The following is a 25,160-nucleotide window of genomic DNA, read 5'->3' as shown; positions in this document are numbered from 1 at the left end:
TAGAGTCATGCCCGTCAGCCCCTTTCTCTGCAATCATAAGCACCATAAGGGGACGAGTCCGCACACACGCACATGCCTGCACACACATCGTCCTGATCCTCGCAGGCTACGGCCCCAATTGAAATACCATCGCTGATCAGTCCCATGAAGGACATTTGGTGTTTGGAAAATGCAAGGCAGACGATGGGATGCGTCGGGGACTAACATTTACGCCGGAATGCGCAAGTCAAGGAAAAGCAGATCCAACCAATGTTTATAAATGGGCTTCCATGCTCATAGCTTTGTGAGTGCCTGAATGTTAACATGTAATATTAGAATTGTGATTAAATACAGCTTTAATAATACCACTGAAGACTTGGCATGGAGTGTTTTCATAAACCCTAGGCTTTTCAGTTCCCTGCGAGCCCCTTCTTACATGGGCACAGACGTAGCGCTTGGCGCGTGGCCACATTCCACAGGAAATGCTTCTCTTAACGCCACAGGAAGGTGAAGCACTTGCTGCCACTGGATTCCCCTCTATGTTTCCATCTGATTGCTCTACAGTAGCTGTCTGGCTCTGGTCATGAGAGTGTCTGGGTTGTTCTCTGTAGGCCCTGAAACAAACTCCAACTGCCTTACTCTTAAGGTGAATTCCACCCAAGCCTTCTCTCTTCACACACTTTTCACCTTTTTAATGCTGTCCAAGTCAGAGCGGGGCTCCCAAGTGTCTGAAAGTCTGGCCTGGGAAGTGTCACTCCGAGGAACAGGAATCATCTCCTGAGCCTAACGGCCTTGGACTGGTGCGAGACCAGGCGGTTTAGGAGTCAGTATCGGTTGTTCTTGTTTGATTTGAGCCTGCAGACGACTCTCTGACCTGTCTTCTACTTTTCTTTTCTCCTACAAAAAGGCTGCTGTGTGGGAGTACCGTTGTTTCTTCAGTTAATAGTTGGAACAGATAATGCATGAAAAACATTGTATAATAATCCTGGACAAAGTAATAAAAGTAATTGCGCAGATGTACTTTTGGAGTTCTGTCATATGTTTCAGATTAAGTGAGGAAACTAACTTGACCTCCAAACCCCTAAATGAACTTCAAATCTCCAAAGAGGGGTGGGTGGGTGTGTGTGTGTGTGTGTGTGTGTGTGTGTGTGTGTGTGTGTGTGTGTGTGTGTGTGTGTGTGTGTGTGTGTGTGTGTGTGTGTGTGTGTGTGTGTGTGTGTGTGTGTGTGTGTGTGTGTGTGTGTGTGTTTTGCAGCTGACAAGTCTCTTTAGCAAAGGCAGGCCTACACAGCCACAGCTGCCTCTTCTCTTTGCCCTCTTTGATGGCTCGAAGGATGCCGTTTCACTCTCCACACACACACACACAGAGACACACACACACGTGCACACAAAGGCAAGCCTCTGTTGTCACAACATCACATGAAGGTCCACGGAGAGACGGATCACATGGGTAGTGAGAGAGCGTGTTCCTTTTAACAAGTGTATAGCGTGACCACCAACGACAGTAGGAAAATAATTTGATAATAGTTACTATTAGTTCGCTTGAACCCTTCCTCAATTCCTTCTTTCTCTGGGAGATTGAATTGGTTCCCCCCCTCTAATAGTTGTTGCATGCGTGGTCACGAGACATGACAGTTGGCACACTGTTAATTCAGCCCATTTATTGTGGGTCCTGCAAATAGCAGCAGAAGGACACACACACACACACACACACACACACACACACACACACACACACACACACAATGGAAGTCTATTCTTTAACTGACCTAACATTGTTAACTGCTCGTCTGTTTATCTAGGGGGGATAGCCGTCCCACCTGTTTGCCGCCTGCACTGTGCACACACACACACATGCATGCATGCATACAAACAAAGACCTGATAGAAGACATGTATGGTAGTTAATCTTTGCTTGTGACAACTTATGGACCCAAGTTTGACAGGGAAAGAGCTATCTCTTAAACGAACAGCAAACTCGACGAGATTATTTTTCGTCCTAAAGCAACAAGAAAAGGGTTGCAAAAAAAAAGAAGTTTTGAACCATCTTTTCTGTTATCTTTATGGATGGGGAGTTTTATCATGCAACTGTGTGTGCTTGGAGCCTGGACCTCCCTGTAATGACCTTGCCTACGTTCTCTCTGTGTGTGTGTGTGTGTGTTCAGGTCTGGACGACAGCTTGCAGCTGTACGTGAACAACTTTGAGCGGGAGAAGATCAGCGGCGAGCAGCTGCTGAAGATCTCGCACCAGGACCTGGAGGAGCTGGGGGTCGCCCGCATCGGCCACCAGGAGCTGGTGCTGGAGGCGGTGGACCTGCTGTGCGCCCTGGTCAGTAGACCTCTGCCCATTGGGAGGGTAGCTGGTGGGGGTCTGTGGGACCAGGAACAACACAACACAAAGTGATGGCTCTGATCTTTTTTGGATTGGTTGTTGTAACGCATTAGCTGCATTAGCTGCTTTTTTGAGAGTGAATTGGTATAAATTGTTTCACTTTCCGACTCCCTTTCGGAATTGGACTTCTGTTGGGACTCCTTTCACAAACTCTGGATTCTGTTTGCCATTCAGCTTCATCCAATTCGAACAAAACAAAAGCTATCCCGTTAGCTCCGGTCGCGTGCCCTGGCCGCCTGGCTGGTTTCTGTCAAACATTCCCCTTTAGGGCCCTCTATATCCTCAATGGGACCCAGAGAGCTGACCAGCTGTCCATCATCAGGTTCTCTCAGATGAGTTGTCACAAGGACTGCCTGGCTTTGCTGGCTTCTGCCAGAAGGGAACTGAGGGCAAGTAAACCAGAAAGAAAACAAGAGTATTTAAAGAATAAGTTGTGAATCAAAAGAGAGCCAGGTTTCCACACCAGATGGGATCCATTTGGAGTTTTATCACTATCCTGGCCCATAAAATCCTCCAGAATGTAGTTCCTATAAATTCGTTTTTCATCATTGTCAGCATTCCTGGGGTGAGGTCCACATGTTCCCTTCAGAAAAAGCTTGAAAACGGGAATGCTTTGGATTTAGGGTTTTGTTTGAGGTTTGCTTTTTTTCTCAGGGATAAAAACCCCATCCGCTGAATGCCATCCCACCCTAGATAACAGTTCGGACTTCCATACCGTCATTGTTTATCTCCAAGGCGCAGGTCAGGCCGGTCATCTTTTGAAGATGTGGGTGGTGGTGGTCTTCCTTGCCTTTTGATAAGATCAACCGCTGGTGGATCCCTCCAGTGGAGGACCCGACGCCAGCGGCGCGCTCCGCGGCCCGCCACCACAGCGGGGCTCTGCTAGGAGCCCTGTGGGAAGGGGGCCACATGCTCCAGAACCGCGCCGGCTCCTATCTCGCCGCTCCGCATCTGATTCTTGTTCAGCGGCGGGCCCCTCTCGTGGGTTTATAAGCCCCTCGTCGTCCTCGTGGCGTTGGACCCAGAACCTTATGTCTGCGGATAAGTCTCCTGCTTCTGTCTGGTTGTTGGATGGAACGCTGATGAGTCAGCATTATCCTCACTGCTCTACTACCTCTTCAACTGGTTTTATCACGAGTCTAATCCCTTCTTTTTTCCATTGAACTGGTTCTACTGTTCTACTACTACTACTACTACTACTACAGTTCCTTCAGGCCTTTTTTATCTCACTTTTCTTGGCGAAACCAACACAACAAGGTGACGCCGGAATGCCCTGAGGACGCACCAAGCGTCTCTTCGCAAGCTGAGAATGTGTTTCTTTTCTGAAATACGTCCCGGGCCGGACACGTGGAAGCACTTGAGGCGCAGGCAGCAGGGGTTGTGTTTTAATGCAAATGTACCTCAGTGTACATCCCCGGGGTTCATACCCCTGGTTTTGAACGGTCACGGTAATCGGGCCCAGACTCCCGCTTGCCCCTCAGAACCAGTTGGTGGAGCCAGGGCAATTTCTTTTTTTATGCACTGCATTCACAAGCTTTAGATGCACTGCATTTACATGTTCTTGCTGATGCACCATGGATAAATGAGTTCCTACATGTGATTAGCAGGGAGGCCTCAACCTCCCCACTGGGACGAATTGACCCCCCCCCCACCACCTTCCATTCAGTTAGCTTCTACTGAGAACAGGTCAGCCTGTCGCTGACAGGAAACAATTCCCACGAACAGCCGACCCCCTTGTTCACCCTACCCCGGGCTTCCTGCCCCACTCGGTTTTAGCTCGAGGGTCAAATCGCTCTTGTTGATCAACTTTAGCAGCCGTTACTGCTGCTAGCTGTTTACTCTCCATCGGCTGGGGGTTAAATGTATTCTCCGGCTGACATTTCTGTGCCAGTGTCATACTAAGGGTATACCCACAGGTTACAGTTTAGTGATCTTCAATGACTTTATTACAGGGCTTTATTACTGTAATGAGGATTGCAGCATTAAAACTTAATCGTAGTTTGATATATGTGGTTCAATAGACATTCAGGAATCTGCTATTTTCCCTAGCCATTTACTGGCGGGCCAACGGCTGTCAGGGGAAAAGGAGATGAATATGTTGATTAATCCGGACGGAACTCTCTGTGCCATGATGTCTTTTGCAGAGCGCGTCCAGAAACCCAACTCCTTTTGGCGTTGGTTTCGAGTGGGCTGCTTTGTACGGATACAAAATAAATCCCACCTCAGTTGTCTCCCAAAGTCATTGCATTTACAATACGTATATCATTTGACCAACTAGTGAGTTTTGCGGTGACGAGGACACGTCTTTTTAGTTATAGAATGTAGCGGATATCTATAACACGCAAAATGCGTTTCCAGATGATTCCCTGACTATTCTTAAAGTGAAGGCAAATACATGACACTCCAGTAGTGTAATGAACACTGTGGTGTGATACCATCGCCTCAATCCTCTGCTCCGGAAACTTGCATATAATCCTTTTGACAAGGCCCAGAGAGAGAGTGTGACCCTACATGTTACACAGCCTCTTGCAATGCACCATGGTTTCAGATCAGTTGAACCCCCCCCCCCCCCCCCCCCCACAAAAGGCCACTGAAAGAACAGCACTTTGGCTGGAGAGAGCGTTGACTTGAACTGAATTTGATCACAAACTCAGGGGCTTTTCTGCACAGGCTTGGTTTTCAAGCTCAATGGCTGGCCGTCTGGGGGACACATAAGCTCACAGGACATCTGTGGACCGGTCCAAGCTGGTTTGCTGTGTGATTTAGCCTACTAATGACTAAGGTAGCAGAGACGTTTGATGTTATAACTCTCTCACACTGCTCACTCGTGCCCGGGCTCAAGGGCCAGGATTTTTCTTGCTGGTTGCCTTTCAACCGCCTGACAACGGTCGAAACAAAAGATCTGACCTGTATCTACCCAAGGCTCGTTTTTTTATGTTTGCGCAAAGACTTGTTTTTAATTATTGAAGCAAACCTAGAGCCAAACTGTTTGGCATGTTCAATGTGAAACCTATACAGAGTGTGACTTTTTATACTGCTGTAGTTTCATTGCGGTCGAAAGTCGAGATGTTGTTCATAGTAATTAGTTTGAGGGTGCATGTGACTCAGCCACAATTGCTGACTTATTGTAGGCGTCACGTACCATGAACGTGCAGGCTTTGTGCATTTTTACATGATAAAGGAACAGTGTGCTTCCTTAAAGCACTGAGCAGGTAGAAGAGAAGTCATCTAAAGCTTTAAAAGTTAGTGGCCAAGAGCAAAACAAAACCAAACAATAATTGAATAAATCCCCGTCCAAAAGCCCATCCCAGGCCATGTAGTGTCTTCTAAATGACATGCACCTCAATTCAGCTATCAATTAAGTTTCTGAGATTAGTTTGGTGTCACAAACCTGCCAGGAGAGGTTGCCCTGCGCTGACCTCATTAAAAAACCACCCTCGACACACTTTATTGCCCCTGGAACACCATCCGTCGCTACAAGGGCCCTGCTGTAGCTCCCTGGACGGCTGACCCGGACCGTCGTAACGCTTGACGACGCAGCGAGTGAAGTGGACCGGGTTTATAACCTGTAGACTACAGGAATGCGCCGGCAGGAAGCCGGCGACGGACAAGAATGCAACCTCTGGCCCACATGCAGGGACTCGGGTGACTCCACGGGTACATCCCCTGGGTCTGACCTCCACAGGGTTCAAACAAACGTAGAGGAGAGGGGGGGGGGGGGGGGTGTTTGTACTCAATCCCCCCTCTCTCACAACATGTTTGCATTTCATTATAAAGTTCATTGTTTCACTGCGTGCGACGGCGTGTTTTCACCGGCGTGAGACGAGACTGGAGGGTTCCTTGCAGACAAGGATCCTCTTGTAGTGTTATTGGTATCATTATCTTTATTGCGGTTACCTGCTGGGAGGTGAGCACAGTGACACATCGCCCTCGACGATCATGATTTAGTGCAATCAAAAGTGTGCTCTCGTCTGTCAACGGCGACGGAGACGAGCGCAGGCCGTAGGGAGGATTGGCACAAGTCCAAGAGCGATACCGTGTCTCTCGCTCTCTCTCTAAACTTGCTGGTGGTGTTTTAATGGTTTTGCAGAACTACGGGGTGGAGACGGACAACCTGAAGACCCTGGTGGTGCGGATGAGGGCGGCCACCAACAGCCTGCACATGTCCACCTCGGAGCGCAGGAAGAGCGTGGCCTACGAGGGCAGCGTCTCCCGCAAGCCCCCCAACGACTTCCTCACCTGCGTGGTGGAGCTCATCGGGGCGGCCAAGAGCCTCCTGGCGTGGCTCGACAGGTAGGCCCACGTCCCGTTCCCCCCGCCCCGAGTCTTGGTCTCTGTCAATTTCACTGACAATTCGTTTCATGGGCGTGTCGCTTAGTGAACATTGCATTATGAATGCCACCAGCAAAGGGAACCACCAAGCAAGCTTTGACTATCTAGGTTACAATTGTGTGTCTGGTGAGGTCATATTGTCATAGGCTTACTGTATTATTAGTCTAGCGGTGCATGGATTTAACTTTATTTTTTGGGTTGATTTGGCTGGAGCTATCTTGGTGATGTCATGATGTATGCTAAAGTTCAGCTTCAGGGATAGATTACAGTGTCTAAACACTGTTTACAGAGTTTTTATGGATTTAGTGGGTTTGAGAATATTATTTATCCAGAGTTTTGTCTGATTGATGGAAGTAGTTTTTAGTTAAGTATTTAATTCCAGTAGAATATGTCACTAATGTATTCCTCACTAGAGAGAATCACAGGAACTGCAATGCATCAACATTTTAGAAATTATCTCATCCTCAAAGTGACTTTTTGTATCACAACCTTTTCTCAGATTATTTTGATTTATCTTAAATGTTTTAAAGACCCATATTTCTTCATTCAGCGTGACAATTATCTTCAGTCAGATTTGTACAGACCCAGAAAATCCTCCATTTCCTTTAACCATTCCCTGTGTTGCATCGACCTGATCGGTTACTAATGACCTCCCAATCGGTCTGTCCTCGTCTCGCTGCAGGACCCCCCTGACTGGGATCAGTGACTTCACATCCACCAAGAACAAGATCATTCAGCTGTGCCTGGACCTCACCACTACAGTTCAACAGGTCTGCACGCTAGTTAGCCCGCCAGCACCCGTGGTGTACTACTGTGAACACACACACACAAACACATGAATTTAGTTTCCTCTTGTGTTTGATTTATATTTTAAATGCGTTCTATATTTTTGCGCGCTACAGAAGAAACCTGTGAAGATCATGGCGTGTTTAATGATAATTGCAGGGTTTGCGTTGACTGATTCATAAAACAAGTGGCGCCCTGTTAGCTGTGCCTGCCAGCTTTCCACATGCTGCTCCTCTTGGCTACGCGCGCCTCGCGTTGCTCCTCCGAGCTACGCGCAGAGGGAGACCTGCCTGTCTGCAGTCATTTCCTGTGCTCCGGTCTCTAGGGGGTCAGCCAGCAGGGTAAAACCCTCCGGCGGATATTGTGTCGGCCTTGGAGGTCAGCCAGCAGGGTAAAACCCTCCGGCGGATATTGTGTCGGCCTTGGAAAAACCGATCTCAAATGATTGTACAGCATATTGTATGCGCGGTGATTCCCTCTAACCAGAGTCTTTGTTAGGGACTTATGTTATGGCTCTGGCGTTCAAAACAGTCCTGGTGTAAACAACGGCTCAGGTGAACCTTGGGTGAGATGATCTCAGATTGGGTTCTCCTTGAAGTGTGTTTAAACGGGGCCCCTCTTGCAGACGTGGCTCAACAGTCACCATTTAATAAAACCGGCGTAAGTGGCTGTCAGAAAGAAGGGGGGGGGAAAAAAACCACAGGTCTGATGTTAAGGAGGGTGATTACATCAAAACCTGAATTCCTTTCCCAGAGTGCACATTACCTTGCCGGTGTCTGGGATTTTAACGCCTGTGGTGATTTAGTCTTGGGGTCCTCAGCTCCGGTAGTTCATGGGTTGGGGGGGGGGGGGGGGGGGGGGTGGGGGTTGGTAGTTCCCACGCTGTAGGTTGAAGTTAAGGGGCACATTGTGGGTAGAGGAGGTGGGGGTGGAGTGCAGAATAATCCTTGTATGTGCTGAAGCAGCTATCATGTGTGGTCAGGGTTCAATTTATTGCCCCCGCTGTAGAGGGTGCAGGTGTTGGGGGTGGGTGTGTGTGGGGGGAGTGATGGTGTCTTCTGTTTTTGTACTTTTTAAACAGGTTAACAGAGCATTGACACCCCACACACCACTGTTATTCTAATAAGCGCTACATTTATTGTATTGAATATCTGATTTCATGCAAAGTTAGCAAAACATTGAATGAAATCTATGAATGGTGGGAAACTGGCAGGACCTTCATCTTCTTAGAAGAGCAGTCCTCTCCATCCACTGCATTTCCAAGCAAAGAAAGTAGAGACTGCATTATAAAACATTTGTAGAAATTATACCGACACAAATGAAGAAGTGACCATGTCCAAAGATGCTGTTTCAGCCCTAGGTTGAACCTCATTACCAAGTACAAACCATAAACTCATTGATCGTATTACATGAACCGCTCATATTACTGCTCTCGTATGCCATTGTGCCCTGCTGTTCATCCAAATACATCATTCAACATGTGTAGTCTTGAATTACACATTGTACACGCATATATGGTTCCCAATGGTCATGAATTGGCTTTTCAGGCAAATTCCAAAAAACAAAACCGATGGAAAAACAAAGCAGGGTACAGGCCCAAGCCCTGGTATCACAGCAACAACAACCGTGTGTATCCGGATACCCCATCAACCATGCAGTCTGTTGGCCCTGTCCACACTGTTGGCTCTTGTTTCCTCTATTTTAAGAGACAGGCCGTCCACCTCCTGTGCTCTCCGCTCTCCCCACCACTTCATCGCTTGGCTGGGCTTCCTCCTGTCCCGCGCGCAGATCAAAGGCTGGCCGGGCTGCCCAGGGAGTCATATGATCCAGGCTGGGTTCTGGGGTCAAACACATGACGCGAGAAAGCCGCGCACCCAAGGAAGCTTGCTCGCCCCCTCAGCCTCTCTCTCTTCTCTCTCTCTTCTCTCTCTCGTTCCCTCAGCCAATGCTGTGTTTAAACAATTTGCAAAGCGCGCTGGTAGCACTAATAAGAAAGAGGAGAAGAAATGGTGCCAAAGTTTGTCATGGCATCCTGCCAACGTGCAACTGTTGCAACATTGTGGTGCTTATTGCAACTCTTACATTTTAGGACTCATTCTATGTTTTGGCATGCGACTAAGAAACAAAGTAAATGGATATTATTGAAGCACCACTTCAACTTGCTATTCATTAGCGTTTCTTTCAAGTGCGACTTGTGTGGATACATGTGGTAAAAGAACGTGTTTACGTAACTGCCCTGTCAGACCCACTGAAAGACCCATTTGTAACCAGGGATAAGTTCTAATGTCAATACTCGGAAAGCCTATTATATTATATACTTATTTCTATTTGATACAAAACTTTGCCAATGGATATAGACAAGCCCTCCCGCACTTGGTGGAATGTGCAAGCTATGGAAAACAGAAAAAGCTTGCGAGATCCCCATTCTCCATTTGCACAATGGTTTTCGACAGACCAACAGTAAAAGAAAAACTGCTCTTTAGACAGAACATGTCTATGCTAGTCCCTAATGCTTACCGAGACCACAAGTCGACCAAATAGGTTTGGCTTCCGAGCAATCCTCAGAAGGTCAGGAACTCGTTTCATTTTGTTTTTCCATCGGTGTTCCTTAGTTTTGACAGCATCATTTGGTGTCTTTGATGGATGGTTGCCTTTGGGGCATTCGCGGCATACAGGCCATTCTGTAGACAGGCAGGGGACCTCAGCCGGCCAACCGCCTCCCCCATGTGGGCTGTTGTACCCAGAGGGCCCTGTCACCACCCACCACACAGTCGGGTTGAGTGGGAGTTACCCTCGGCTGTATCCTGTATACCGCGGCTGTAATCTCTATGGAGGCCGTGTTTGGACGCTCGGCCGAGGTGGTGGAAAGTGTGGCGCTTCATTTGAGTGTTTGCTCGCCCGCCCATCGAAACCAGGACTCCTGTGTTCATAGCGTGGGTCAAAGTATCCCAACAAACGCATGTTGCAAGACAGCAGGCGGCAATGATGGCTTTGTTTTTACAAGACAAATAGAACACAAAATTCAAATGAACTTTGTTTTTTAACCCACGGCCGCTCCACACACTTGGCCCCTAGTTCGCCATACCCCTAGCCGGTATTACCCCGTCACAACTTCCACAAACATTCTCTAAACCACCATTTGAATCTGAAAAGGTCTCTCTCTCTCTCCTCTCTCTCTCTCTCTCTCTCTCTCTCTCTCTCTCTCTCTCTCTCTCTCTCTCTCTCTCTCTCTCTCTCTCTCTCTCTCTCTCTCTCTCTCTCTCTCTCTCTCTCTCTCTCTCTCTCTCTCTCTCTCTCTCTCTCTCTCTCTCTCTCTCTCTCTCTCTCTCTCTCTCTCTCTCTTTCCCCCCCCCTCTCTCCCCTGGGTCTATATCTGGACTCCTGATTATATTGTGTGCACGCACAAACACGCACGCACACCCAACCCCTGTACTTTGTGTTGACTCCGGAGCCATTGAATACCCTCTTCCTCTCTGCCGTTGTTTACCTCTGGCGAGGCCTCTGGCTGATGTATGTGCTCTCCGCTTGCTTCCAGACTGCACTGTTTACGAGATGGAAGAAAAGATCCTGGACGTGGTAAGTGCCTCTCCTTGTGATCGCCGACCTCTGTCGCTACCCACATCAGAGTGGGAAGGGGGGGGGGGGGGGGGGGGGGGTGTGTTCCTTTACAGGAGAGAGGCGGAAAGACTTGAGTGTTTCTGTATGCGGAGAATGTGATTGTGTGTCAGCGTGCGTTGACTGGTGCGCCTGTAATGTGCAGTGCATGGAGGCAGACGAGGGGGGGCGGTGGGGGGGTGGGGGGGTCTTTTAGAATCGCCGGCGGAGGAGGTGGGTCTTGTATTCCCCCCCGGCCATCAATCAGTGCTTCCTGTTGCTGACAGTCTCCAGACCTCTCGGTGTTCTGGCTGGGCTCTTTCTCTCGTTCTCTCTCGTTCTCTCTTGTTCTCTCTCGTTCTCTCTCTCTTTCTTATTCTCTCTCTCTCATTCTCTCTCTCTCTCTCTCTCTCTCTCTCTCTCTCTCTCTCTCTCTCTCTCTCTCTCGTTCTCTCTCTCTTTCTTATTCTCTCTCTCTCATTCTCTCTCTCTCATTCTCTCTCTCTCTCGTCTATCTCTCTCTCGTTTTCTCTCTTGTTCTCTCTCTCGTTCCCTCTCTCGTTCTCTCGTTCTCTCTCTCGTTCTCTCTCTCTCGTTCTCTCTCTCGTTCTATCGTTCTCTCTCTCTCGTTCTCTCTCTCGTTCTCTCGTTCTCTCTCTCTCGTTCTCTCGTTCCCTCTCTCGTTCTCTCGTTCCCTCTCTCGTTCTCTCTCTCGTTCTCTCTCTCTCGTTCTCTCTCTCTCGTTCTCTCTCTCGTTCTCTTTCTTCGATCGGATCTGCCCTTCCCCACTGCATCATGTGATGGGTTCGGTATATTAAATAAGCAAAGCAACACATGGAATGGAATGGTGCCAAGTGAAAGGTCATCAGGTTCATGGCATACTTCATTATTCCCTAACTCTGTGTTTTGTCTGCAGTCTAAGGTATTAAATGGTATCTGCGATCAGACTGTAAGAACCACCTCTGACCCACTAATGAGCCAATCAACATGCCTGGAAGAAGTCCAGCTGAACAATATCAAACCAGGAGAGGGTCTGGTGAGTTATGCAAAACACTGTGTATGTGGTCGTCTATGTTTGACTGGCTTGAACTAATGACGGCGTGTGTCAAATTGTGAGTGTTGCCCTGCCCTCATTCCTATGTCAAATAAGCCTAACTTGGGCTCTTTGTTTCCTCAGGGTATGTACATCAAGTCCACCTATGACGGTTTGCATGTCATTACTGGAACCACAGAACATGTAAGTACGGTGTTATTTTGTGTTTGCTATTTGATCTTCTTCCAATACATGATTGAATCTCATTGAGGCAGCCCTAGTGAGCTGCGATGAACGTCCATGTTCAGTTTACTAAGGGCACGCCACTCAATCGACAGGCATTGACTAGTTAACGTTTAGATCCATTTATGTAAGGTCCTCTGGGAAAGCGATGGTGGATACAGATGCATCGTTTGTTAGTCCATTTGTCACGGATCATAGTGCTGTTCCAACAGAATACCAACAAGGTCTGCGTGTGCTTGAATTAAATCAATTAGTTCAAAAGGAAAATAAGAAATACATGTAGAACATGTCAGACACGTTATTCAACAATAACTCCGAAGGTGCAGCCCTCAGCCCAGGCCTGTGCCTTTCCTTTGTTCACGGTCACCCAAGTAATTGTTAATTATGAATCGGAATGAAAATAAGGTTTGTTAATACACACTTTATAGTTGTGTAACTAAACATTGCCTCCAAACCTGTTTATAGCCTTGCATGGAGCGCTGCAGTTTCATTTTTATGATCATTCCATAATTTAACTTAATCAAATGATTAAAATAAGAGATGAGACAGTGGCCCAGAAGGGTCCTGTCTCGGCCTGTGGTGGCGTGCCGGTGACTAATGTGCACCCACGTCACTGCCTCGGTCACGGTCACACGCCTCCTCTCGTGTTTAATTGTGATGCAGGCTCTGCCTCGTCATCCATAATGACTGGTTAATCATGGCTGACATCTGTTGGACTGGAAACTAAATCTACCTGATTTTCACTCGTTGTTTTTTTCCTTTGTGCGGATTGGGTGATTCATACGGAAGTATGTCCTGTGTTTATGTCCTGTGCTTCGTTTTGTTGTCGGTTGAGTTGTACTTATTTCAATGTACAATAATCTGGGTATGAACGGTGTTGTTCAAATCACTATCAAATGTAGATTGATAATTATATCGACATTAATGTCCGTCGTTCGCACAAACTCATTTGAACAAATGCAAACACGATTATCTGAGGGTCGAACATCTGCCTTGTATTCAGTTCTTCTTCTTGGCTATTCTTCTATATAATCAAAGTGTAGTGTAGTGTTCAATTTGAATCAAATGTTCACAGGCCAATAGATTTAGCACCAAACTAAATAGATTATCGACACACACACTGAATCATTAGATTCCATATGATGTTGTGATAGAGGACTGTGATACAAGTTGTGACGTAGTGAAGTTAGGATTCTATCGTCATTTTATCAGTTGTTTTATTCATGAAATGAATAGTGAGTGAAAGTTGCATTATTTGCTTTCCAGTCCCCAGCTGACCTGACCCGGAAGATCCACGCTGGAGACGAGGTGATCCAGGTCAACCAGCAGACCGTGGTACGACCTCCTCCTCACCACCCCCCTATCCTCTTCTCATCACCGACGCAACGTTCCATACAGAGAGCCGTAGAGACACACACTGAGTGTTTGTGTGTGTGTTTGTGGGACAGGTGGGCTGGCAGCTAAAGAACCTGGTGATCAAGCTCAGGGAGGACCCTAAGGGCGTGGTCCTGCTCCTTAAGAAGCGCCCATCGGGCACTACGGGCTTCTCCCCGGCCCCGCTCAAGAACATGCGCTGGAAGCCCCCGGTGCCACAGGTAAGCACATCGTTAGACACACACACACATACACATACACACACACACACACACACACATACACATACACATACACATACACACACACACACACACACACAGCCCATCTCTCGCTAAGCCTTCCTCTTTGAAGTTCAGAGCCGGCCCGTCGGTCATTGTCTATTTCTCTGAACCAATTATCTTTGTTTTGAGGGAGTCGGCTCCAAAAGCAACAAGTGCAGACAAGTACCCGACCGCCAGCCCTGAGAGTGGCGGAGTGTGAAGATGTGATTTAGGAACGTGCTGCACGGGAGACGGCAGACCCAAAACAAAGCCAAAGTCACATGATGTTGTTCCGTTTTGGAGACGGGTTCCTCTGCCCGGGCAGCCGGTGGAGTTGCAGGCGTCTATTTTAAGGGAAGGGAGTGTGTAGCCGAGCTGGGGCTGGAGGTTCGAGGGCACGGTGCATGCGGTCATCAGAGAATAACGAGGGTAATGTGTTAGAAACAAATCAATAGTGGTTAGGTCATCAAGCCTTTTATCCCGGACAAAGGACCAGGGGAAATGTCTGGGTCCGCCCTCATCGGGGGGAAAAGGTCACAAAACAATTCCCTGTAGGATGTCGGTTCAAAGCTCAGATAAACGTCGTAACGGCCCCGACAAATGATGGGTGTTTCATTCAATTATGGAACGTTAACAACTGTATTTCGCTCCCTCAGCTGGACAAATAAAACTCGGGCCCAGCTCTTAGCTGTGACCCTGGCATCTGGTTTTCACTATCGGGCTGGTTCCACAGTGGGGGACAATGGGGCCCCTTGTAACCCTAGACTTACCCTAGAAAAAAAGAAAAGCACACGTCATGCTGTGGTACCGTCTCTGATGACATCATAACACAGTAGATATCTGGAGCATCACAGAGAGGCCCCCCTCACCACTTTGTCTTCCGGCTCCTTGTTCGAGCACGTTGCTGGGACCCATATCTGGGCTGGCCATCAGAGTGTGTCTCGGTGATGTTTCAGGGATCTGGGAGGCTGAACAGAGTAGCCCCTGTCCACCACACCGAGGTTTGTGAATGAACAACACCACTTTGTTGCTTAGGAAGCCGTCTAGTAAGCAATGGTGCTTAGGGAGACCGACACTATTAAGTGAGGTGCAGGCGGGTTTGTGCCCAATGTTTGTGTCCTCAAGAAATGTTGGCGTAGCATATAGTGTTGCTGTTTTGAAGGTTTTGAAACAAAGGATTGATAATTTGCCAAGCCTTCAACTGAGTTTCAAGGTTTGCATTCAAGCAATTAATTGGAGGGCATACCTCATGTTGACTTGCTTTCTTGGAGAAAAAAAAAAACAGCTATACAAATATGTCTGTAAACCTATTGAACTACAACTTGAATGGAAGACTGATGACTGGCTGTGTGGATCTTTCCAGAACCATTCCTCCCTGGTGAAAGCCCAGTCGCCCTACGGCTCCGCCAACGGATCAACAAAGAAGGAGAAGCCTGCCATTTTGGATTTGTACCTTCCCCCGCCTCCGGTCGTCCCCTATACTCCACGGTAAGCCCCCCCCCCCCCCCCATGCTGTCTTTCACCGGGCAAGCACCCCTAGCTGTGTCGGTCATTGGAGACATTAACTGAATGAAGTACGAATTATACAAAGTAGTCTTGTCATTTAAAGTAAATTCTTATTTATTGTCGGGGGGGGAATTGAATTAGTATTTCAATCCTTCTGAATGTTCATCCGGGATTCATTGGGCCGTGAAACAATGTCTGCAATAAGTGAATAAACCTTGGCTCACCGTTGCCCCCGTCCTAAAACCTAGATCTTGAAACGAGCAGACTCTGCCTCTCACCCCAACGTGGTGACGAATCACTCGTTCCCCGTCTCTACCCCATACCCCTCTCCTCACCCACACTATCCTCGGTTTGCCTTCAGCCCACTACATCAATGGCCACAGGCTGCAGCTGCACCCCCTTTACATCTGTAGGCCTAAAGTACCAGGCGTCGCCATTATCAGGGTCACACTACTGGAACACAATGGGCCAGAAGAACACGGCGTGATGCCACTTTATGACACGCACCGTATGACGCACCGTATGACGCACTGTGCGGCGTCACAGCGACTGAATGGCTGGCCTTGTGTTCTCTCTCTCGGCGTCGCAGGGAGGGCCGAACGGGCTCCCTCTCCAGCACCAGCAAGGCGAGGCACGGCGGCTCGGAGTCGCCCAACTCCTACCTGGACCAGGAGAGCCGGCGGCGCCTGACCGTGGGGGACTACGACAAGCTGAGGGCGGGCTACCCCATCGAGGCCAACGTCATCCAGCCCCGGATGCGGGAGCACAAGCCCGCACGCAGTACGTGTCGCGAGGCACCCCCCCGTAGATCTGACATCTGTGGTTGGTGAACCAGAACACGCAGGGAGGAGTTTGACCGTAGTTCACTGACATGAGGTTCTTGGGTTTGTTTCAGACAAACAGCGGCCGCTCTCCATGCCGGTGGACACCTGTCTCGGGCTGATCGACCCCTACGCCAAGTCGTGGTCACAAGGAAGAAAAGGTATGCAGAAGTAGAATTTGTGGATATAACAGGACATTAAAGCCACCCAGTGCAACTTTCGAGGCTTAAAAATAAACATTCAATTTCTAGTCTTTTTTACACGTAGTAAGTTTCAATAACTCCATACCATTACATACCGACATTTAAGCAGCAAAGATGAGACGTCGTTGTGTGGTGAGAACTGATACAAAATCGATAACAACAACAATGCCGCCATTTTCTTTATTTTTTGTAACCTACAATAAATAAAGCAGGCTTCCAGTCAATGGAAAAAATGGCTTCTCCCCACCGGCGATTGTTGTTGTTTACGATTTTCTATCAGTTCTCACCACACAACGACATCTCATCTTTGCTCCTTGAATGTCGATATGTAATGGTATGGAGTTATTGAAACTTACTACGTGTAAAAAAGACTAGAAATTGAATGTTTATTTTTCATTGAATGTTTACATAAAGTTGCACTGGGTGCCTTTAAGGATCGCAATGAATCCATTTAGTTGGCGGGGATGTTTCCAAAACACTCAGAAAACAGAAAAGACGGTTATAATTCTACCGTCCCTGAGGTTTACCAACAACAACCACTCTGCTAGGTAGTATGAACCGAACAGTCTCAATCCAACCGCACCTCATTCCCTATTCAACTCCAGGCGAAGACCTGCTCTACAGATACCTGAGCAATGAGAGAATCCCCACCATCGCCGAGGAGGTGTCCTCCGTGTGCACGCCGCCCTACAGGCCCGGAGGGGAACGGCAGTTCACCAGAGGGGTGGACCACATCCGGGGGGGCCACCGCTACCACTCCAACTCGGACCTCCACAGCAGCGCCACCATCCCGTACCAGGAGGACCTGAGGAAGCCCCCGGTAGGCCCCGCCCCTCCCAGCAAACGCATCCCGGCAGAACGCTCGCTACTGGTCAGTTGGATCATGCGGCTTAAGCTATTGACTCACTGATGATGCACTTCCTGTCCACGGGGCTTCTGTTCCTGTTCTTGTATTTTTCCTCAGTGCCTTTTTGAGTTCATCCCAAAAAAAAAAAATGTCTGGCAGTTTTTCCGCCGTTTTTCTTTTTTTTGGGGGGGGCTCTCTGTCGCACTACTCTGAACATCCCCCCCCCCTCCCCCCAACCCCCTCTTCTACCTCCATACCGCCCTGGTGTCAGTACTTTAACTACTACTACTACTACTACTACTACTACCACCAGCTACTACTACTTCACAACAAGACTTGCGTTCGCAGCAGCCGCTGCGACGCGTCCCATTTCTACCCATCTTTAACAAGGCCTAATACAACCTCCTCTCCCTACCCCCCCCCACTGCCGACCTCAAGAGGATATAATCAGGGCTAGGAGACGCTCGGCTCCGCGCGTGCTGCCGTCGGGACTTCGTCTGTACATATTAAGTTATAATAACATGTTTGAGTTGAGTTGCTCTGTGGGAGCATGGTGTTCTTAGATATACTTTAGTCGCCGGGATCACAAGAAAACGTGCTTGTTTATACTGCGATTGTGTGACATTTTTGGTTGTGTTTGCGCTAATGTTTTCAAGACTGATTCATGAAGAAGGAAATGCAGTGGTTGGTTTTTGGCTTTTTTTTTTTTCATTGCGTTTTCCTTTGCATGGTTTGTACATCCGAATGCATCATGGGTTTTTGTGCTGCCGTTAATCCGACAGCTCAAGAGTTTGAGTGCTGTGAAATCTTAAATCATTGTAAATACCTAGGTTATTCAAAACTTTTGTTTTTCCATGTCTCATGAAAAACACTGGCAGTTTCAAACACAAAGTTTTCCCCATAATGTAAAATCATTTCAAGGTTAATCGCTAATCATTGACCACAAAAGCATTACTGCCTACATTACAACCAACATTCCAATGATCTCATGCTTCCAAAGTGGCGGCGGTCATAGAGATGTTTCATCACGATGTACAAGCCCTGTTATACCTTTTATGGCCATCAGTCGCAATAGCATCTACCAATTACTGCCTCGTATGATCTATGCACAGATACAATGATTAATATTGTCACTTGGGTTGAAGGGTCAATGCTTCTTTGGTTGGTATGGAGGAAAAGTTTTTTTTTTCAATCTTTCTTGTCGCCACCAGCGAATATTTTTCTCCTCCTCTTTCAGCTATGCAATCTATACTGTTTTTGGATCTGCTCTGTAATGTTGTACCTAAAATACCCTTATCTCCTGCTGGTGGACATGATTAACAGGTGTAAGACCCTTTGTCTTTGGGATACACAAAGTTGAATGTTGTTTTTCCATTAGGTCCTAATAAGTGTCACCAAGACTTCCATGAGAGTATTATTTAAGATAAATAAGGATTTAGAACATATGGGTCAAAAGCGATTATTCATTTCTTTGACCTTTTTGTACGATTTGTATAGAATTTCATTAAAATATGCAGTTTATTTCAGTCTGCTTTTGTATTGTCTTTATTTTATGATACAACTCCCGTCATTAATGCGTGTGTGCGTGCGTGCGTGTGTGCGTGCGTGTGTGCGTGCGTGTGTGCGTGCCGCTCTCTTAATTCTAAGTCTTGAGCATCAACTGCATGAAGGTCCATCTGAGTGATGAATGGTTCTCCAGCTTGCCTTGACATTTTGAAGTCGTCCTAACCTGGCGTTTTGTTTTTAAAAGCATGCGGTGAAAATGGCTTGCTCAAACTATATGGTGATGCAACTACCTGGATGCTAAATCAAGGTTGAAGCCTGAAAGTTCTCAAAGTAATTTAAACAAAATGTAATGGTATTTCTCTTTGGAAATCTTTTTGAAATCTGCACCTCTTTATAAATGGTTTACTGAATTCTATGTGGCTTCAGGTTTGCTCTATGAATGTTGTTTTGCTTGGAAGGCATATTTTCCCTCCTGTGAATGAAACCATGAGGCACGTTTAAACCTTTTGGAAATGAAGATGTGCCTGTTATGAAGAACGATACTTTAATCCCCCCCCCCCCCCCCTCCCCTCCCCTCACACACCCTGTCATTCCTCTCCGTTCTTCTCTCGTCTTCCACTTCATCCTCCCAAGCTCCTTACTCTCTTCTCTGTCTTGCCAAGGCATGGACACCTGGTGTCCCTCACTAATCTGCACTGGCAGAAGATCTGTTGTCTTTCTAATTGTTACCTGCGCTGTCCTTGCCCTTGCTGCTAACCACTAACATGCTTCAGCTGCATAACAAACATAAGTTAGCGGGCAACTAACGCAGAGGGTTGGGTAGGTCTTCGTCTTTATGTGCTGAAAGATTTGCCTTGCATTGTTAAATCGCTCGCAATGGCTGTCATGTTTATTTCTGTTTTGTTCCAAATTATATGAAGCACATCATTGGGGGGAGTTAAAGAAGGGGGAAATATATTCCATTCAATAGATCCGCAGATCTGGACTTAAAACGCATAAAACACACATAATGTACTGGATATGCATATTGATTTAATCAGATGATGGAGTCAATTAAATAAGTTTGACTTTAAACAACCAATATCCAATCAAATAACTACACAAATCTCTACATCACAGGGATCTGACTGGCGATCTAGCAGTGACTTCCTAAACAGGTGAGTGCAAGAATCCTATCCCTCATAAGCATACTATGCACACGCAAGGAGTAAGTATGGTCCGTCGAATCAACCATAAGAACAATTACCTTTAGGTCAAATGGGAGACAGACGATACACTTGCAGCTTTGATCAACTTTTATATTCAGTCCCCCAATTAAGAAAATTCCACGTCCCCTTCAAAATCGAGATGACTCAAATGAGGCCGATCACCAGTACCCTTCACCTTTCCCCCCCGCGTTTCAAACGAATGAGGCTACCAATCCAACGCTAGATAACACGACACCGTAACCACACCCCGATAGTCCCCATAGGCTGGTCGTACAACTCGATTCCCTGAAGAGGTCCCAGTGATTCATGACTGAGCCAGGCGTGATACCAACCCCCCCGACACGTCTCTACTCGGCAATGCGCACAAACACCCCATCAAAGCCGGTGTGTCACACACCCAATTAGCACACGCACATTTCCGATGCCCCAAATATGTACCAAGCTTATGCCGTACGTCCGATAATGCAACAGCGACTACAGGATGCTTAACTCGGCATGGTGGAATGTGGATGGCCCATTTGACGGAGCTGTCGAAAAGAGCCAGAGGCTGTGTCGCTCCGCGCAGAGAGTTTGGTCCCTTTGTGTAATGTCACTTTGCCACTTGCTTGCTATAGCTTTCTAGTTGCTGTGAACCAACTACTGTTTATGGCCCACACGTAATGAAGGTGTCCTACTGTGTGGGGTGTGGGGTAGGGGCGTTGCAGAGCGACATTCCTTCAGATCCATCAGTCCATCAGCAACTTTTACTCTGGCAAAACCCATCATGAAGGAGGCTGAGTCAAAGTGGGGGTGATTTATGGATGGTGGAGGACAGAATATTTTTTACAGGTTTTTTTTTCCCGTCAGGATTCCAAAGGCAGGAAAGACGAGCCTGAAACTATTTCATACCCAGAAATTACAAGGGTGAGGCCTTGTGTTGCCGTCTTGACGTATTTTGAGCTCAGGGAAGGACGCGTGTTGTCTACAAGTCCACTGTGGCCAGTCGCCAAATGTATTATCAGTGCCCTTACCACACAGGCTAAATGTCAAAGCCTCAAACCTTCAGCTGCGAAGTCTATTTTCCTAGGACTAAATCGAAGCCAGCTGTGTTCCAGCATAATAGAAAGATAATGGTTCGTTTTTGGATGAGCTATAGCAGTCATAAGTATGTGTTGTACATTTCATCTCAACCACTTTTGACCGCGCCGAAGAGCGAGGGTCCGGGATAAAGCCACTGGGCCTGCAGTAGGGATTAGTGACGTCTGTCCCGTTTACTGTAAATAAACTCAGAACTCGATGCTAACCACAGGCTAAGATCACTATAGGAGGTCTTACTTGAGACCTGCTGGATGTTGGGGCAACGTTCTTATCTTGTTTCTTTTTCTTATTACAGATATAGTCAACAACACATGCGATCCTGGTCCTTTTCTCAAGCGGTAAGACTAATTGTGTGTGTGTGTGTGTGTGTGTGTGTGTTTGGAAATAGGGCTTGACAAATGTGTGTCCAGTGTGTTTTCTGAACAAATGAGCATGCTTTCCTAGATGGGGAAAAGGTGAGGAATTTGGACAGCCTTGACCTCAGCGCACATGGCACAATGGGGGTGCAAAAAAGCAAGAGCCATATTGACAAATCTATTAAAGTTTAACACAGAGATATGCTGACGGGAATGTTCTTTCAGACGCATGTATGTAGGTCTAGGCGCACGCACGCACGCACGCACGCACGCACGCACGCACAGACACACCCTACCGATCACAGCTGATTTTATTGCAGATTAACTTTACTGCAGTAAAGCTCATATAAACCTCAAAAGACAGCATTAAAAACACATTTAAACATTCCAATCCTAATCAAACATTGTCTTTGTCTATCAGGAATGTCTGTTATCTGGACCAATTCTATAACAACACATTACAGGGAACAAAAGCTACTATCAAGAGGTTGACCAAGTAAATACAGTCAGCCCTACCATGGCACAATTCACTGTTACAGATGTGGGAATGGAATTGCCCGTGGCAAACTTTGGACACACACACACACACACACACACACACACACACACACACACACACACACACACACACACACACACAGACCCTCGTGCTCCACAGTAACATAAGTTGGTGTCAATCCCTCAGTGGAGCGTACCACACTGGGAACGCCACAGGGGTCGGTAGAATAGGTGCATTACTGACAAATGGGATGTTTGGACCCCGAGAGGACCCTTATTGCTAGTTTAATGGTGACTTGTTGTGGTGTTGAAGACACTGAGAACCTCCAGCTGTCAAAAGACATTGGAGGATCTGTGGATGAGAGGGCCTATGGGGAGGCTGTACATTCTATGGCATTCACTTGTGTGCGTGTCTGGGCGTGCAAATGTCCTGTTGTATATCTGCAAATCCTACTTCTGCAACCTACATTGATGCAGCTTAATCCTACATACTGCACCTTTTAAGTTAAGAAAAGATAAAACTATGTTACACCACAGTTAGTGTTTTCGTTTGGAGATACCCAGCCATCGACCTTGACTTCTGTAAAGATTGCGTTGATTTCCATAATAATACAATTTAAATCAATGGAACAATAGTGCCCACTCCCCAGTGTTGAGGGGGCTACTTGTTGGCTCTTGGCTCTAGAGGTGCAAGTAGACCCTAGGAGCTGACCATTCTGCCTGTCCTGGTCCTCCTGCTGATCTGCACACGCTTGGATCTGATATGACCTCCCTAGCTCTGCAGTCCACCCACCCAGCCACCCACTCTCTCTCTGAGAGAGAGAGAGAGAGAGAGAGAGAGAGAGAGAGAGAGAGAGAGAGAGAGAGAGGGGTCTTGGGGGGGATATTAGCTAAGTGCCGTGACAATTCTTAGCATGGAGTGTGAAGGGAGATTGAGCCCTACAATGGTGTGACCAATCCACACTCTCATGAATCCCGGTGGGCCTTTTGACATGAGTCTCAGACAGATTACCTCAGCTTCCCTCCTCCCTTTCCATGTGCCTGATACACGCTTGTGTGACATACTCTTAAATCACTTTAGTACTAAGGATGGTTCTCCCTCTCACTCTTTGTCTTGTGTCATAGAAATAAGCAAGGTAGAGACTGAGTTGTTGTCAACGATTTTTTTTAAGGATCATAGTGGCTGAGGGTAGGTCTAACTTGTTAAATAAGGTGAGGAATGAGGTTTGTATCGGTATTGGAAAGGGAAAGAGAAGAAGATAGGGATTGAACAAGAGTGAGGGAGAAAGAGAGACTGATATAGCAGGAGATTTGAGAATGTCTGTTGGTTTACCACTGCCCCAGCGCAGACAGACATAGCCCACCACCACAACATCCGGCCCCTCTGTCGGAACAGTATAAGCCTATTCCATCTCGTGTGTTTTGGCAGGAACCACAGGGAATGTTATGTCTACAACGCCAGCTCACCACAGAGGCGCTGAAGAGCATTGATGGCTATACCACAGCCGACTCTGCAGTGGCCTAGCATTAACTCTACTGCCACAGCCATAAGGAGGCTATCGTTGACACCTCACTATTCCCCCTGCATAAATAACAGCAAATGCAATGGCATAGACTATTGAGACAGCCACGTATGGAGTGTGGTGGCTGGTGTGTAGGTGCAGCCGCACGTTTTCGAGACTAAAATAAAATCATGCGGCAGTTCTTAGATTGTAGCACAGCGACACCTAGTGGACTTTTACCGCAAGCGTTTAAGGCAAACGACCAACTTTAGGAAATATTGGCTAACATTTGTTTGCCAGTGCCGCAGGCCTTCACTGAAACACCGACCAAAAGAAAAGCATTGAGCTCTTAATTAGGTCGCTTTCCATCGACAACATGATTGCCAAAGTTTGGTTAGATTTTCGGCTACGTGTTGAAGCCAAACTGAATTTGCTGAAGTTGTGGTGGCAGGTATGAGTTCAATTGGTCGGACACGTGTTCACTTTGTTGATAGGTACAATTTTGTTTTCTCTGTATCCAGATTTTACCGATGTAAAATGTTTGCCGTCTGACCAATACTTAGGGTGATGCAGTCAAATAGCGTTTGTTCCCAAAGTGCTATACTTGTCAAAGTGTTTTATCTTTACTCTTACAAGTTATCTTTACTCTTACTTACAAAATTGCCACAATCATGTTGTAGGCCTACATTGGAGATGTATTACCAAGGCAACCGGTCTGTCAAGCTTGTTCCGTGGTGAGTGTGGTGGAGATCATGAAACTACCCGCCGGAAACACAGAGTTGCATGTTTGAGCGTTTTCATTAGTTGTGCAAGACAGAGAGCGGCGGCTGGGGCGCTGTGTGTAACGTTATGCGTTCACATGGTGTCCGTGTCCGTCTCTGCCAGGCGTACGATCAGCATGCTTTGGATAGTTCGTTTCAGTTGAATCTTTAATCTGCCAGGTGTGTTAACGGTAAGGGTGACTTTTCTGTAGTTTCATCAATAACATCAGACCCGATTTCGGGTTAGTTTGTGATTAAATCTGTATGAACGTCACGTGATCATCAGGCAGAGGAAGCAATGAGTTTAGCGGAACCGCGTTTCAGTGGGATTGGTATCTGGGCTTTGGTTGTTCCGACCTGAAGGTTGAATCTGGTGGGGCTGTTTTTTTTTTTTTAGGTTATTTATCTTCAATCAATGTATCATAGATTAGATTTACAAATAAGTCCAAAATGCAGTCAGATGTTTCTGTGGAAAGTGACTTATATAAACATCAATTTGGTTCTAAATTATTTAGAATTATAATGACATTTGGATGTATAACATACTTTTTATTATTACTAAACTCAGCCGGTTTTTCTAACTTAAATCAGGCAATTTCCATTCGGAGAATGAGGAACTCAGTGTTCTGAGGAAGTTTGCCAATAATGACCAATGGTCATTTTGACTGCCAGCGTCATGATGATGATCATATGTCTTCCACATTAATTTCGTACCAAAGAAAACTACAGAGTTTATAACTACCTTTTTATCTAAATAAAACTGTAGTTCTTCCTAACTAATCAACAGAAACGAGTTATGGGTTTTAATTAATTGGCATGTATCAAAGTGCTGGCCTCTTCTCCATAATTGGCTTCTGTGTGGCTTATTGACTCATGATTT

General features: G+C 46.9%; 1 protein-coding gene across 2 annotated transcripts in view; it reads left to right on the top strand.

Moving 5' to 3' along the window:
- cnksr3 (cnksr family member 3) overlaps positions 1 to 25,160 on the top strand; it is a 41,574-nt gene that overhangs the window by 9,875 nt on the left and 6,539 nt on the right. Inside the window, exons 2-15 of one of the 2 annotated variants that reach the window (XM_060052023.1) lie at positions 2,144 to 2,307; positions 6,461 to 6,663; positions 7,385 to 7,473; positions 11,024 to 11,064; positions 11,999 to 12,118; positions 12,260 to 12,319; positions 13,625 to 13,693; positions 13,807 to 13,953; positions 15,359 to 15,483; positions 16,091 to 16,281; positions 16,397 to 16,483; positions 17,131 to 17,345; positions 19,998 to 20,035; positions 21,459 to 21,501. In XM_060052023.1, coding sequence (XP_059908006.1) covers positions 2,144 to 2,307; positions 6,461 to 6,663; positions 7,385 to 7,473; positions 11,024 to 11,064; positions 11,999 to 12,118; positions 12,260 to 12,319; positions 13,625 to 13,693; positions 13,807 to 13,953; positions 15,359 to 15,483; positions 16,091 to 16,281; positions 16,397 to 16,483; positions 17,131 to 17,345; positions 19,998 to 20,035; positions 21,459 to 21,501 — 1,592 coding nt within the window. Of the gene's footprint in view, positions 1 to 2,143; positions 2,308 to 6,460; positions 6,664 to 7,384; positions 7,474 to 11,023; positions 11,065 to 11,998; positions 12,119 to 12,259; positions 12,320 to 13,624; positions 13,694 to 13,806; positions 13,954 to 15,358; positions 15,484 to 16,090; positions 16,282 to 16,396; positions 16,484 to 17,130; positions 17,397 to 19,997; positions 20,036 to 21,458; positions 21,502 to 25,160 lie in introns of both variants that reach the window. The other variant, XM_060052022.1, reaches the window with a different exon arrangement.

The sequence above is a fragment of the Gadus macrocephalus genome, chromosome 5 (genome assembly GCF_031168955.1).
Source record: "Gadus macrocephalus chromosome 5, ASM3116895v1".
NCBI lineage: Eukaryota > Metazoa > Chordata > Actinopteri > Gadiformes > Gadidae > Gadus > Gadus macrocephalus.
The sequence above is the reverse complement of the archived record's forward strand: the minus strand, read 5'-3'. Positions and strand labels throughout refer to the sequence as shown.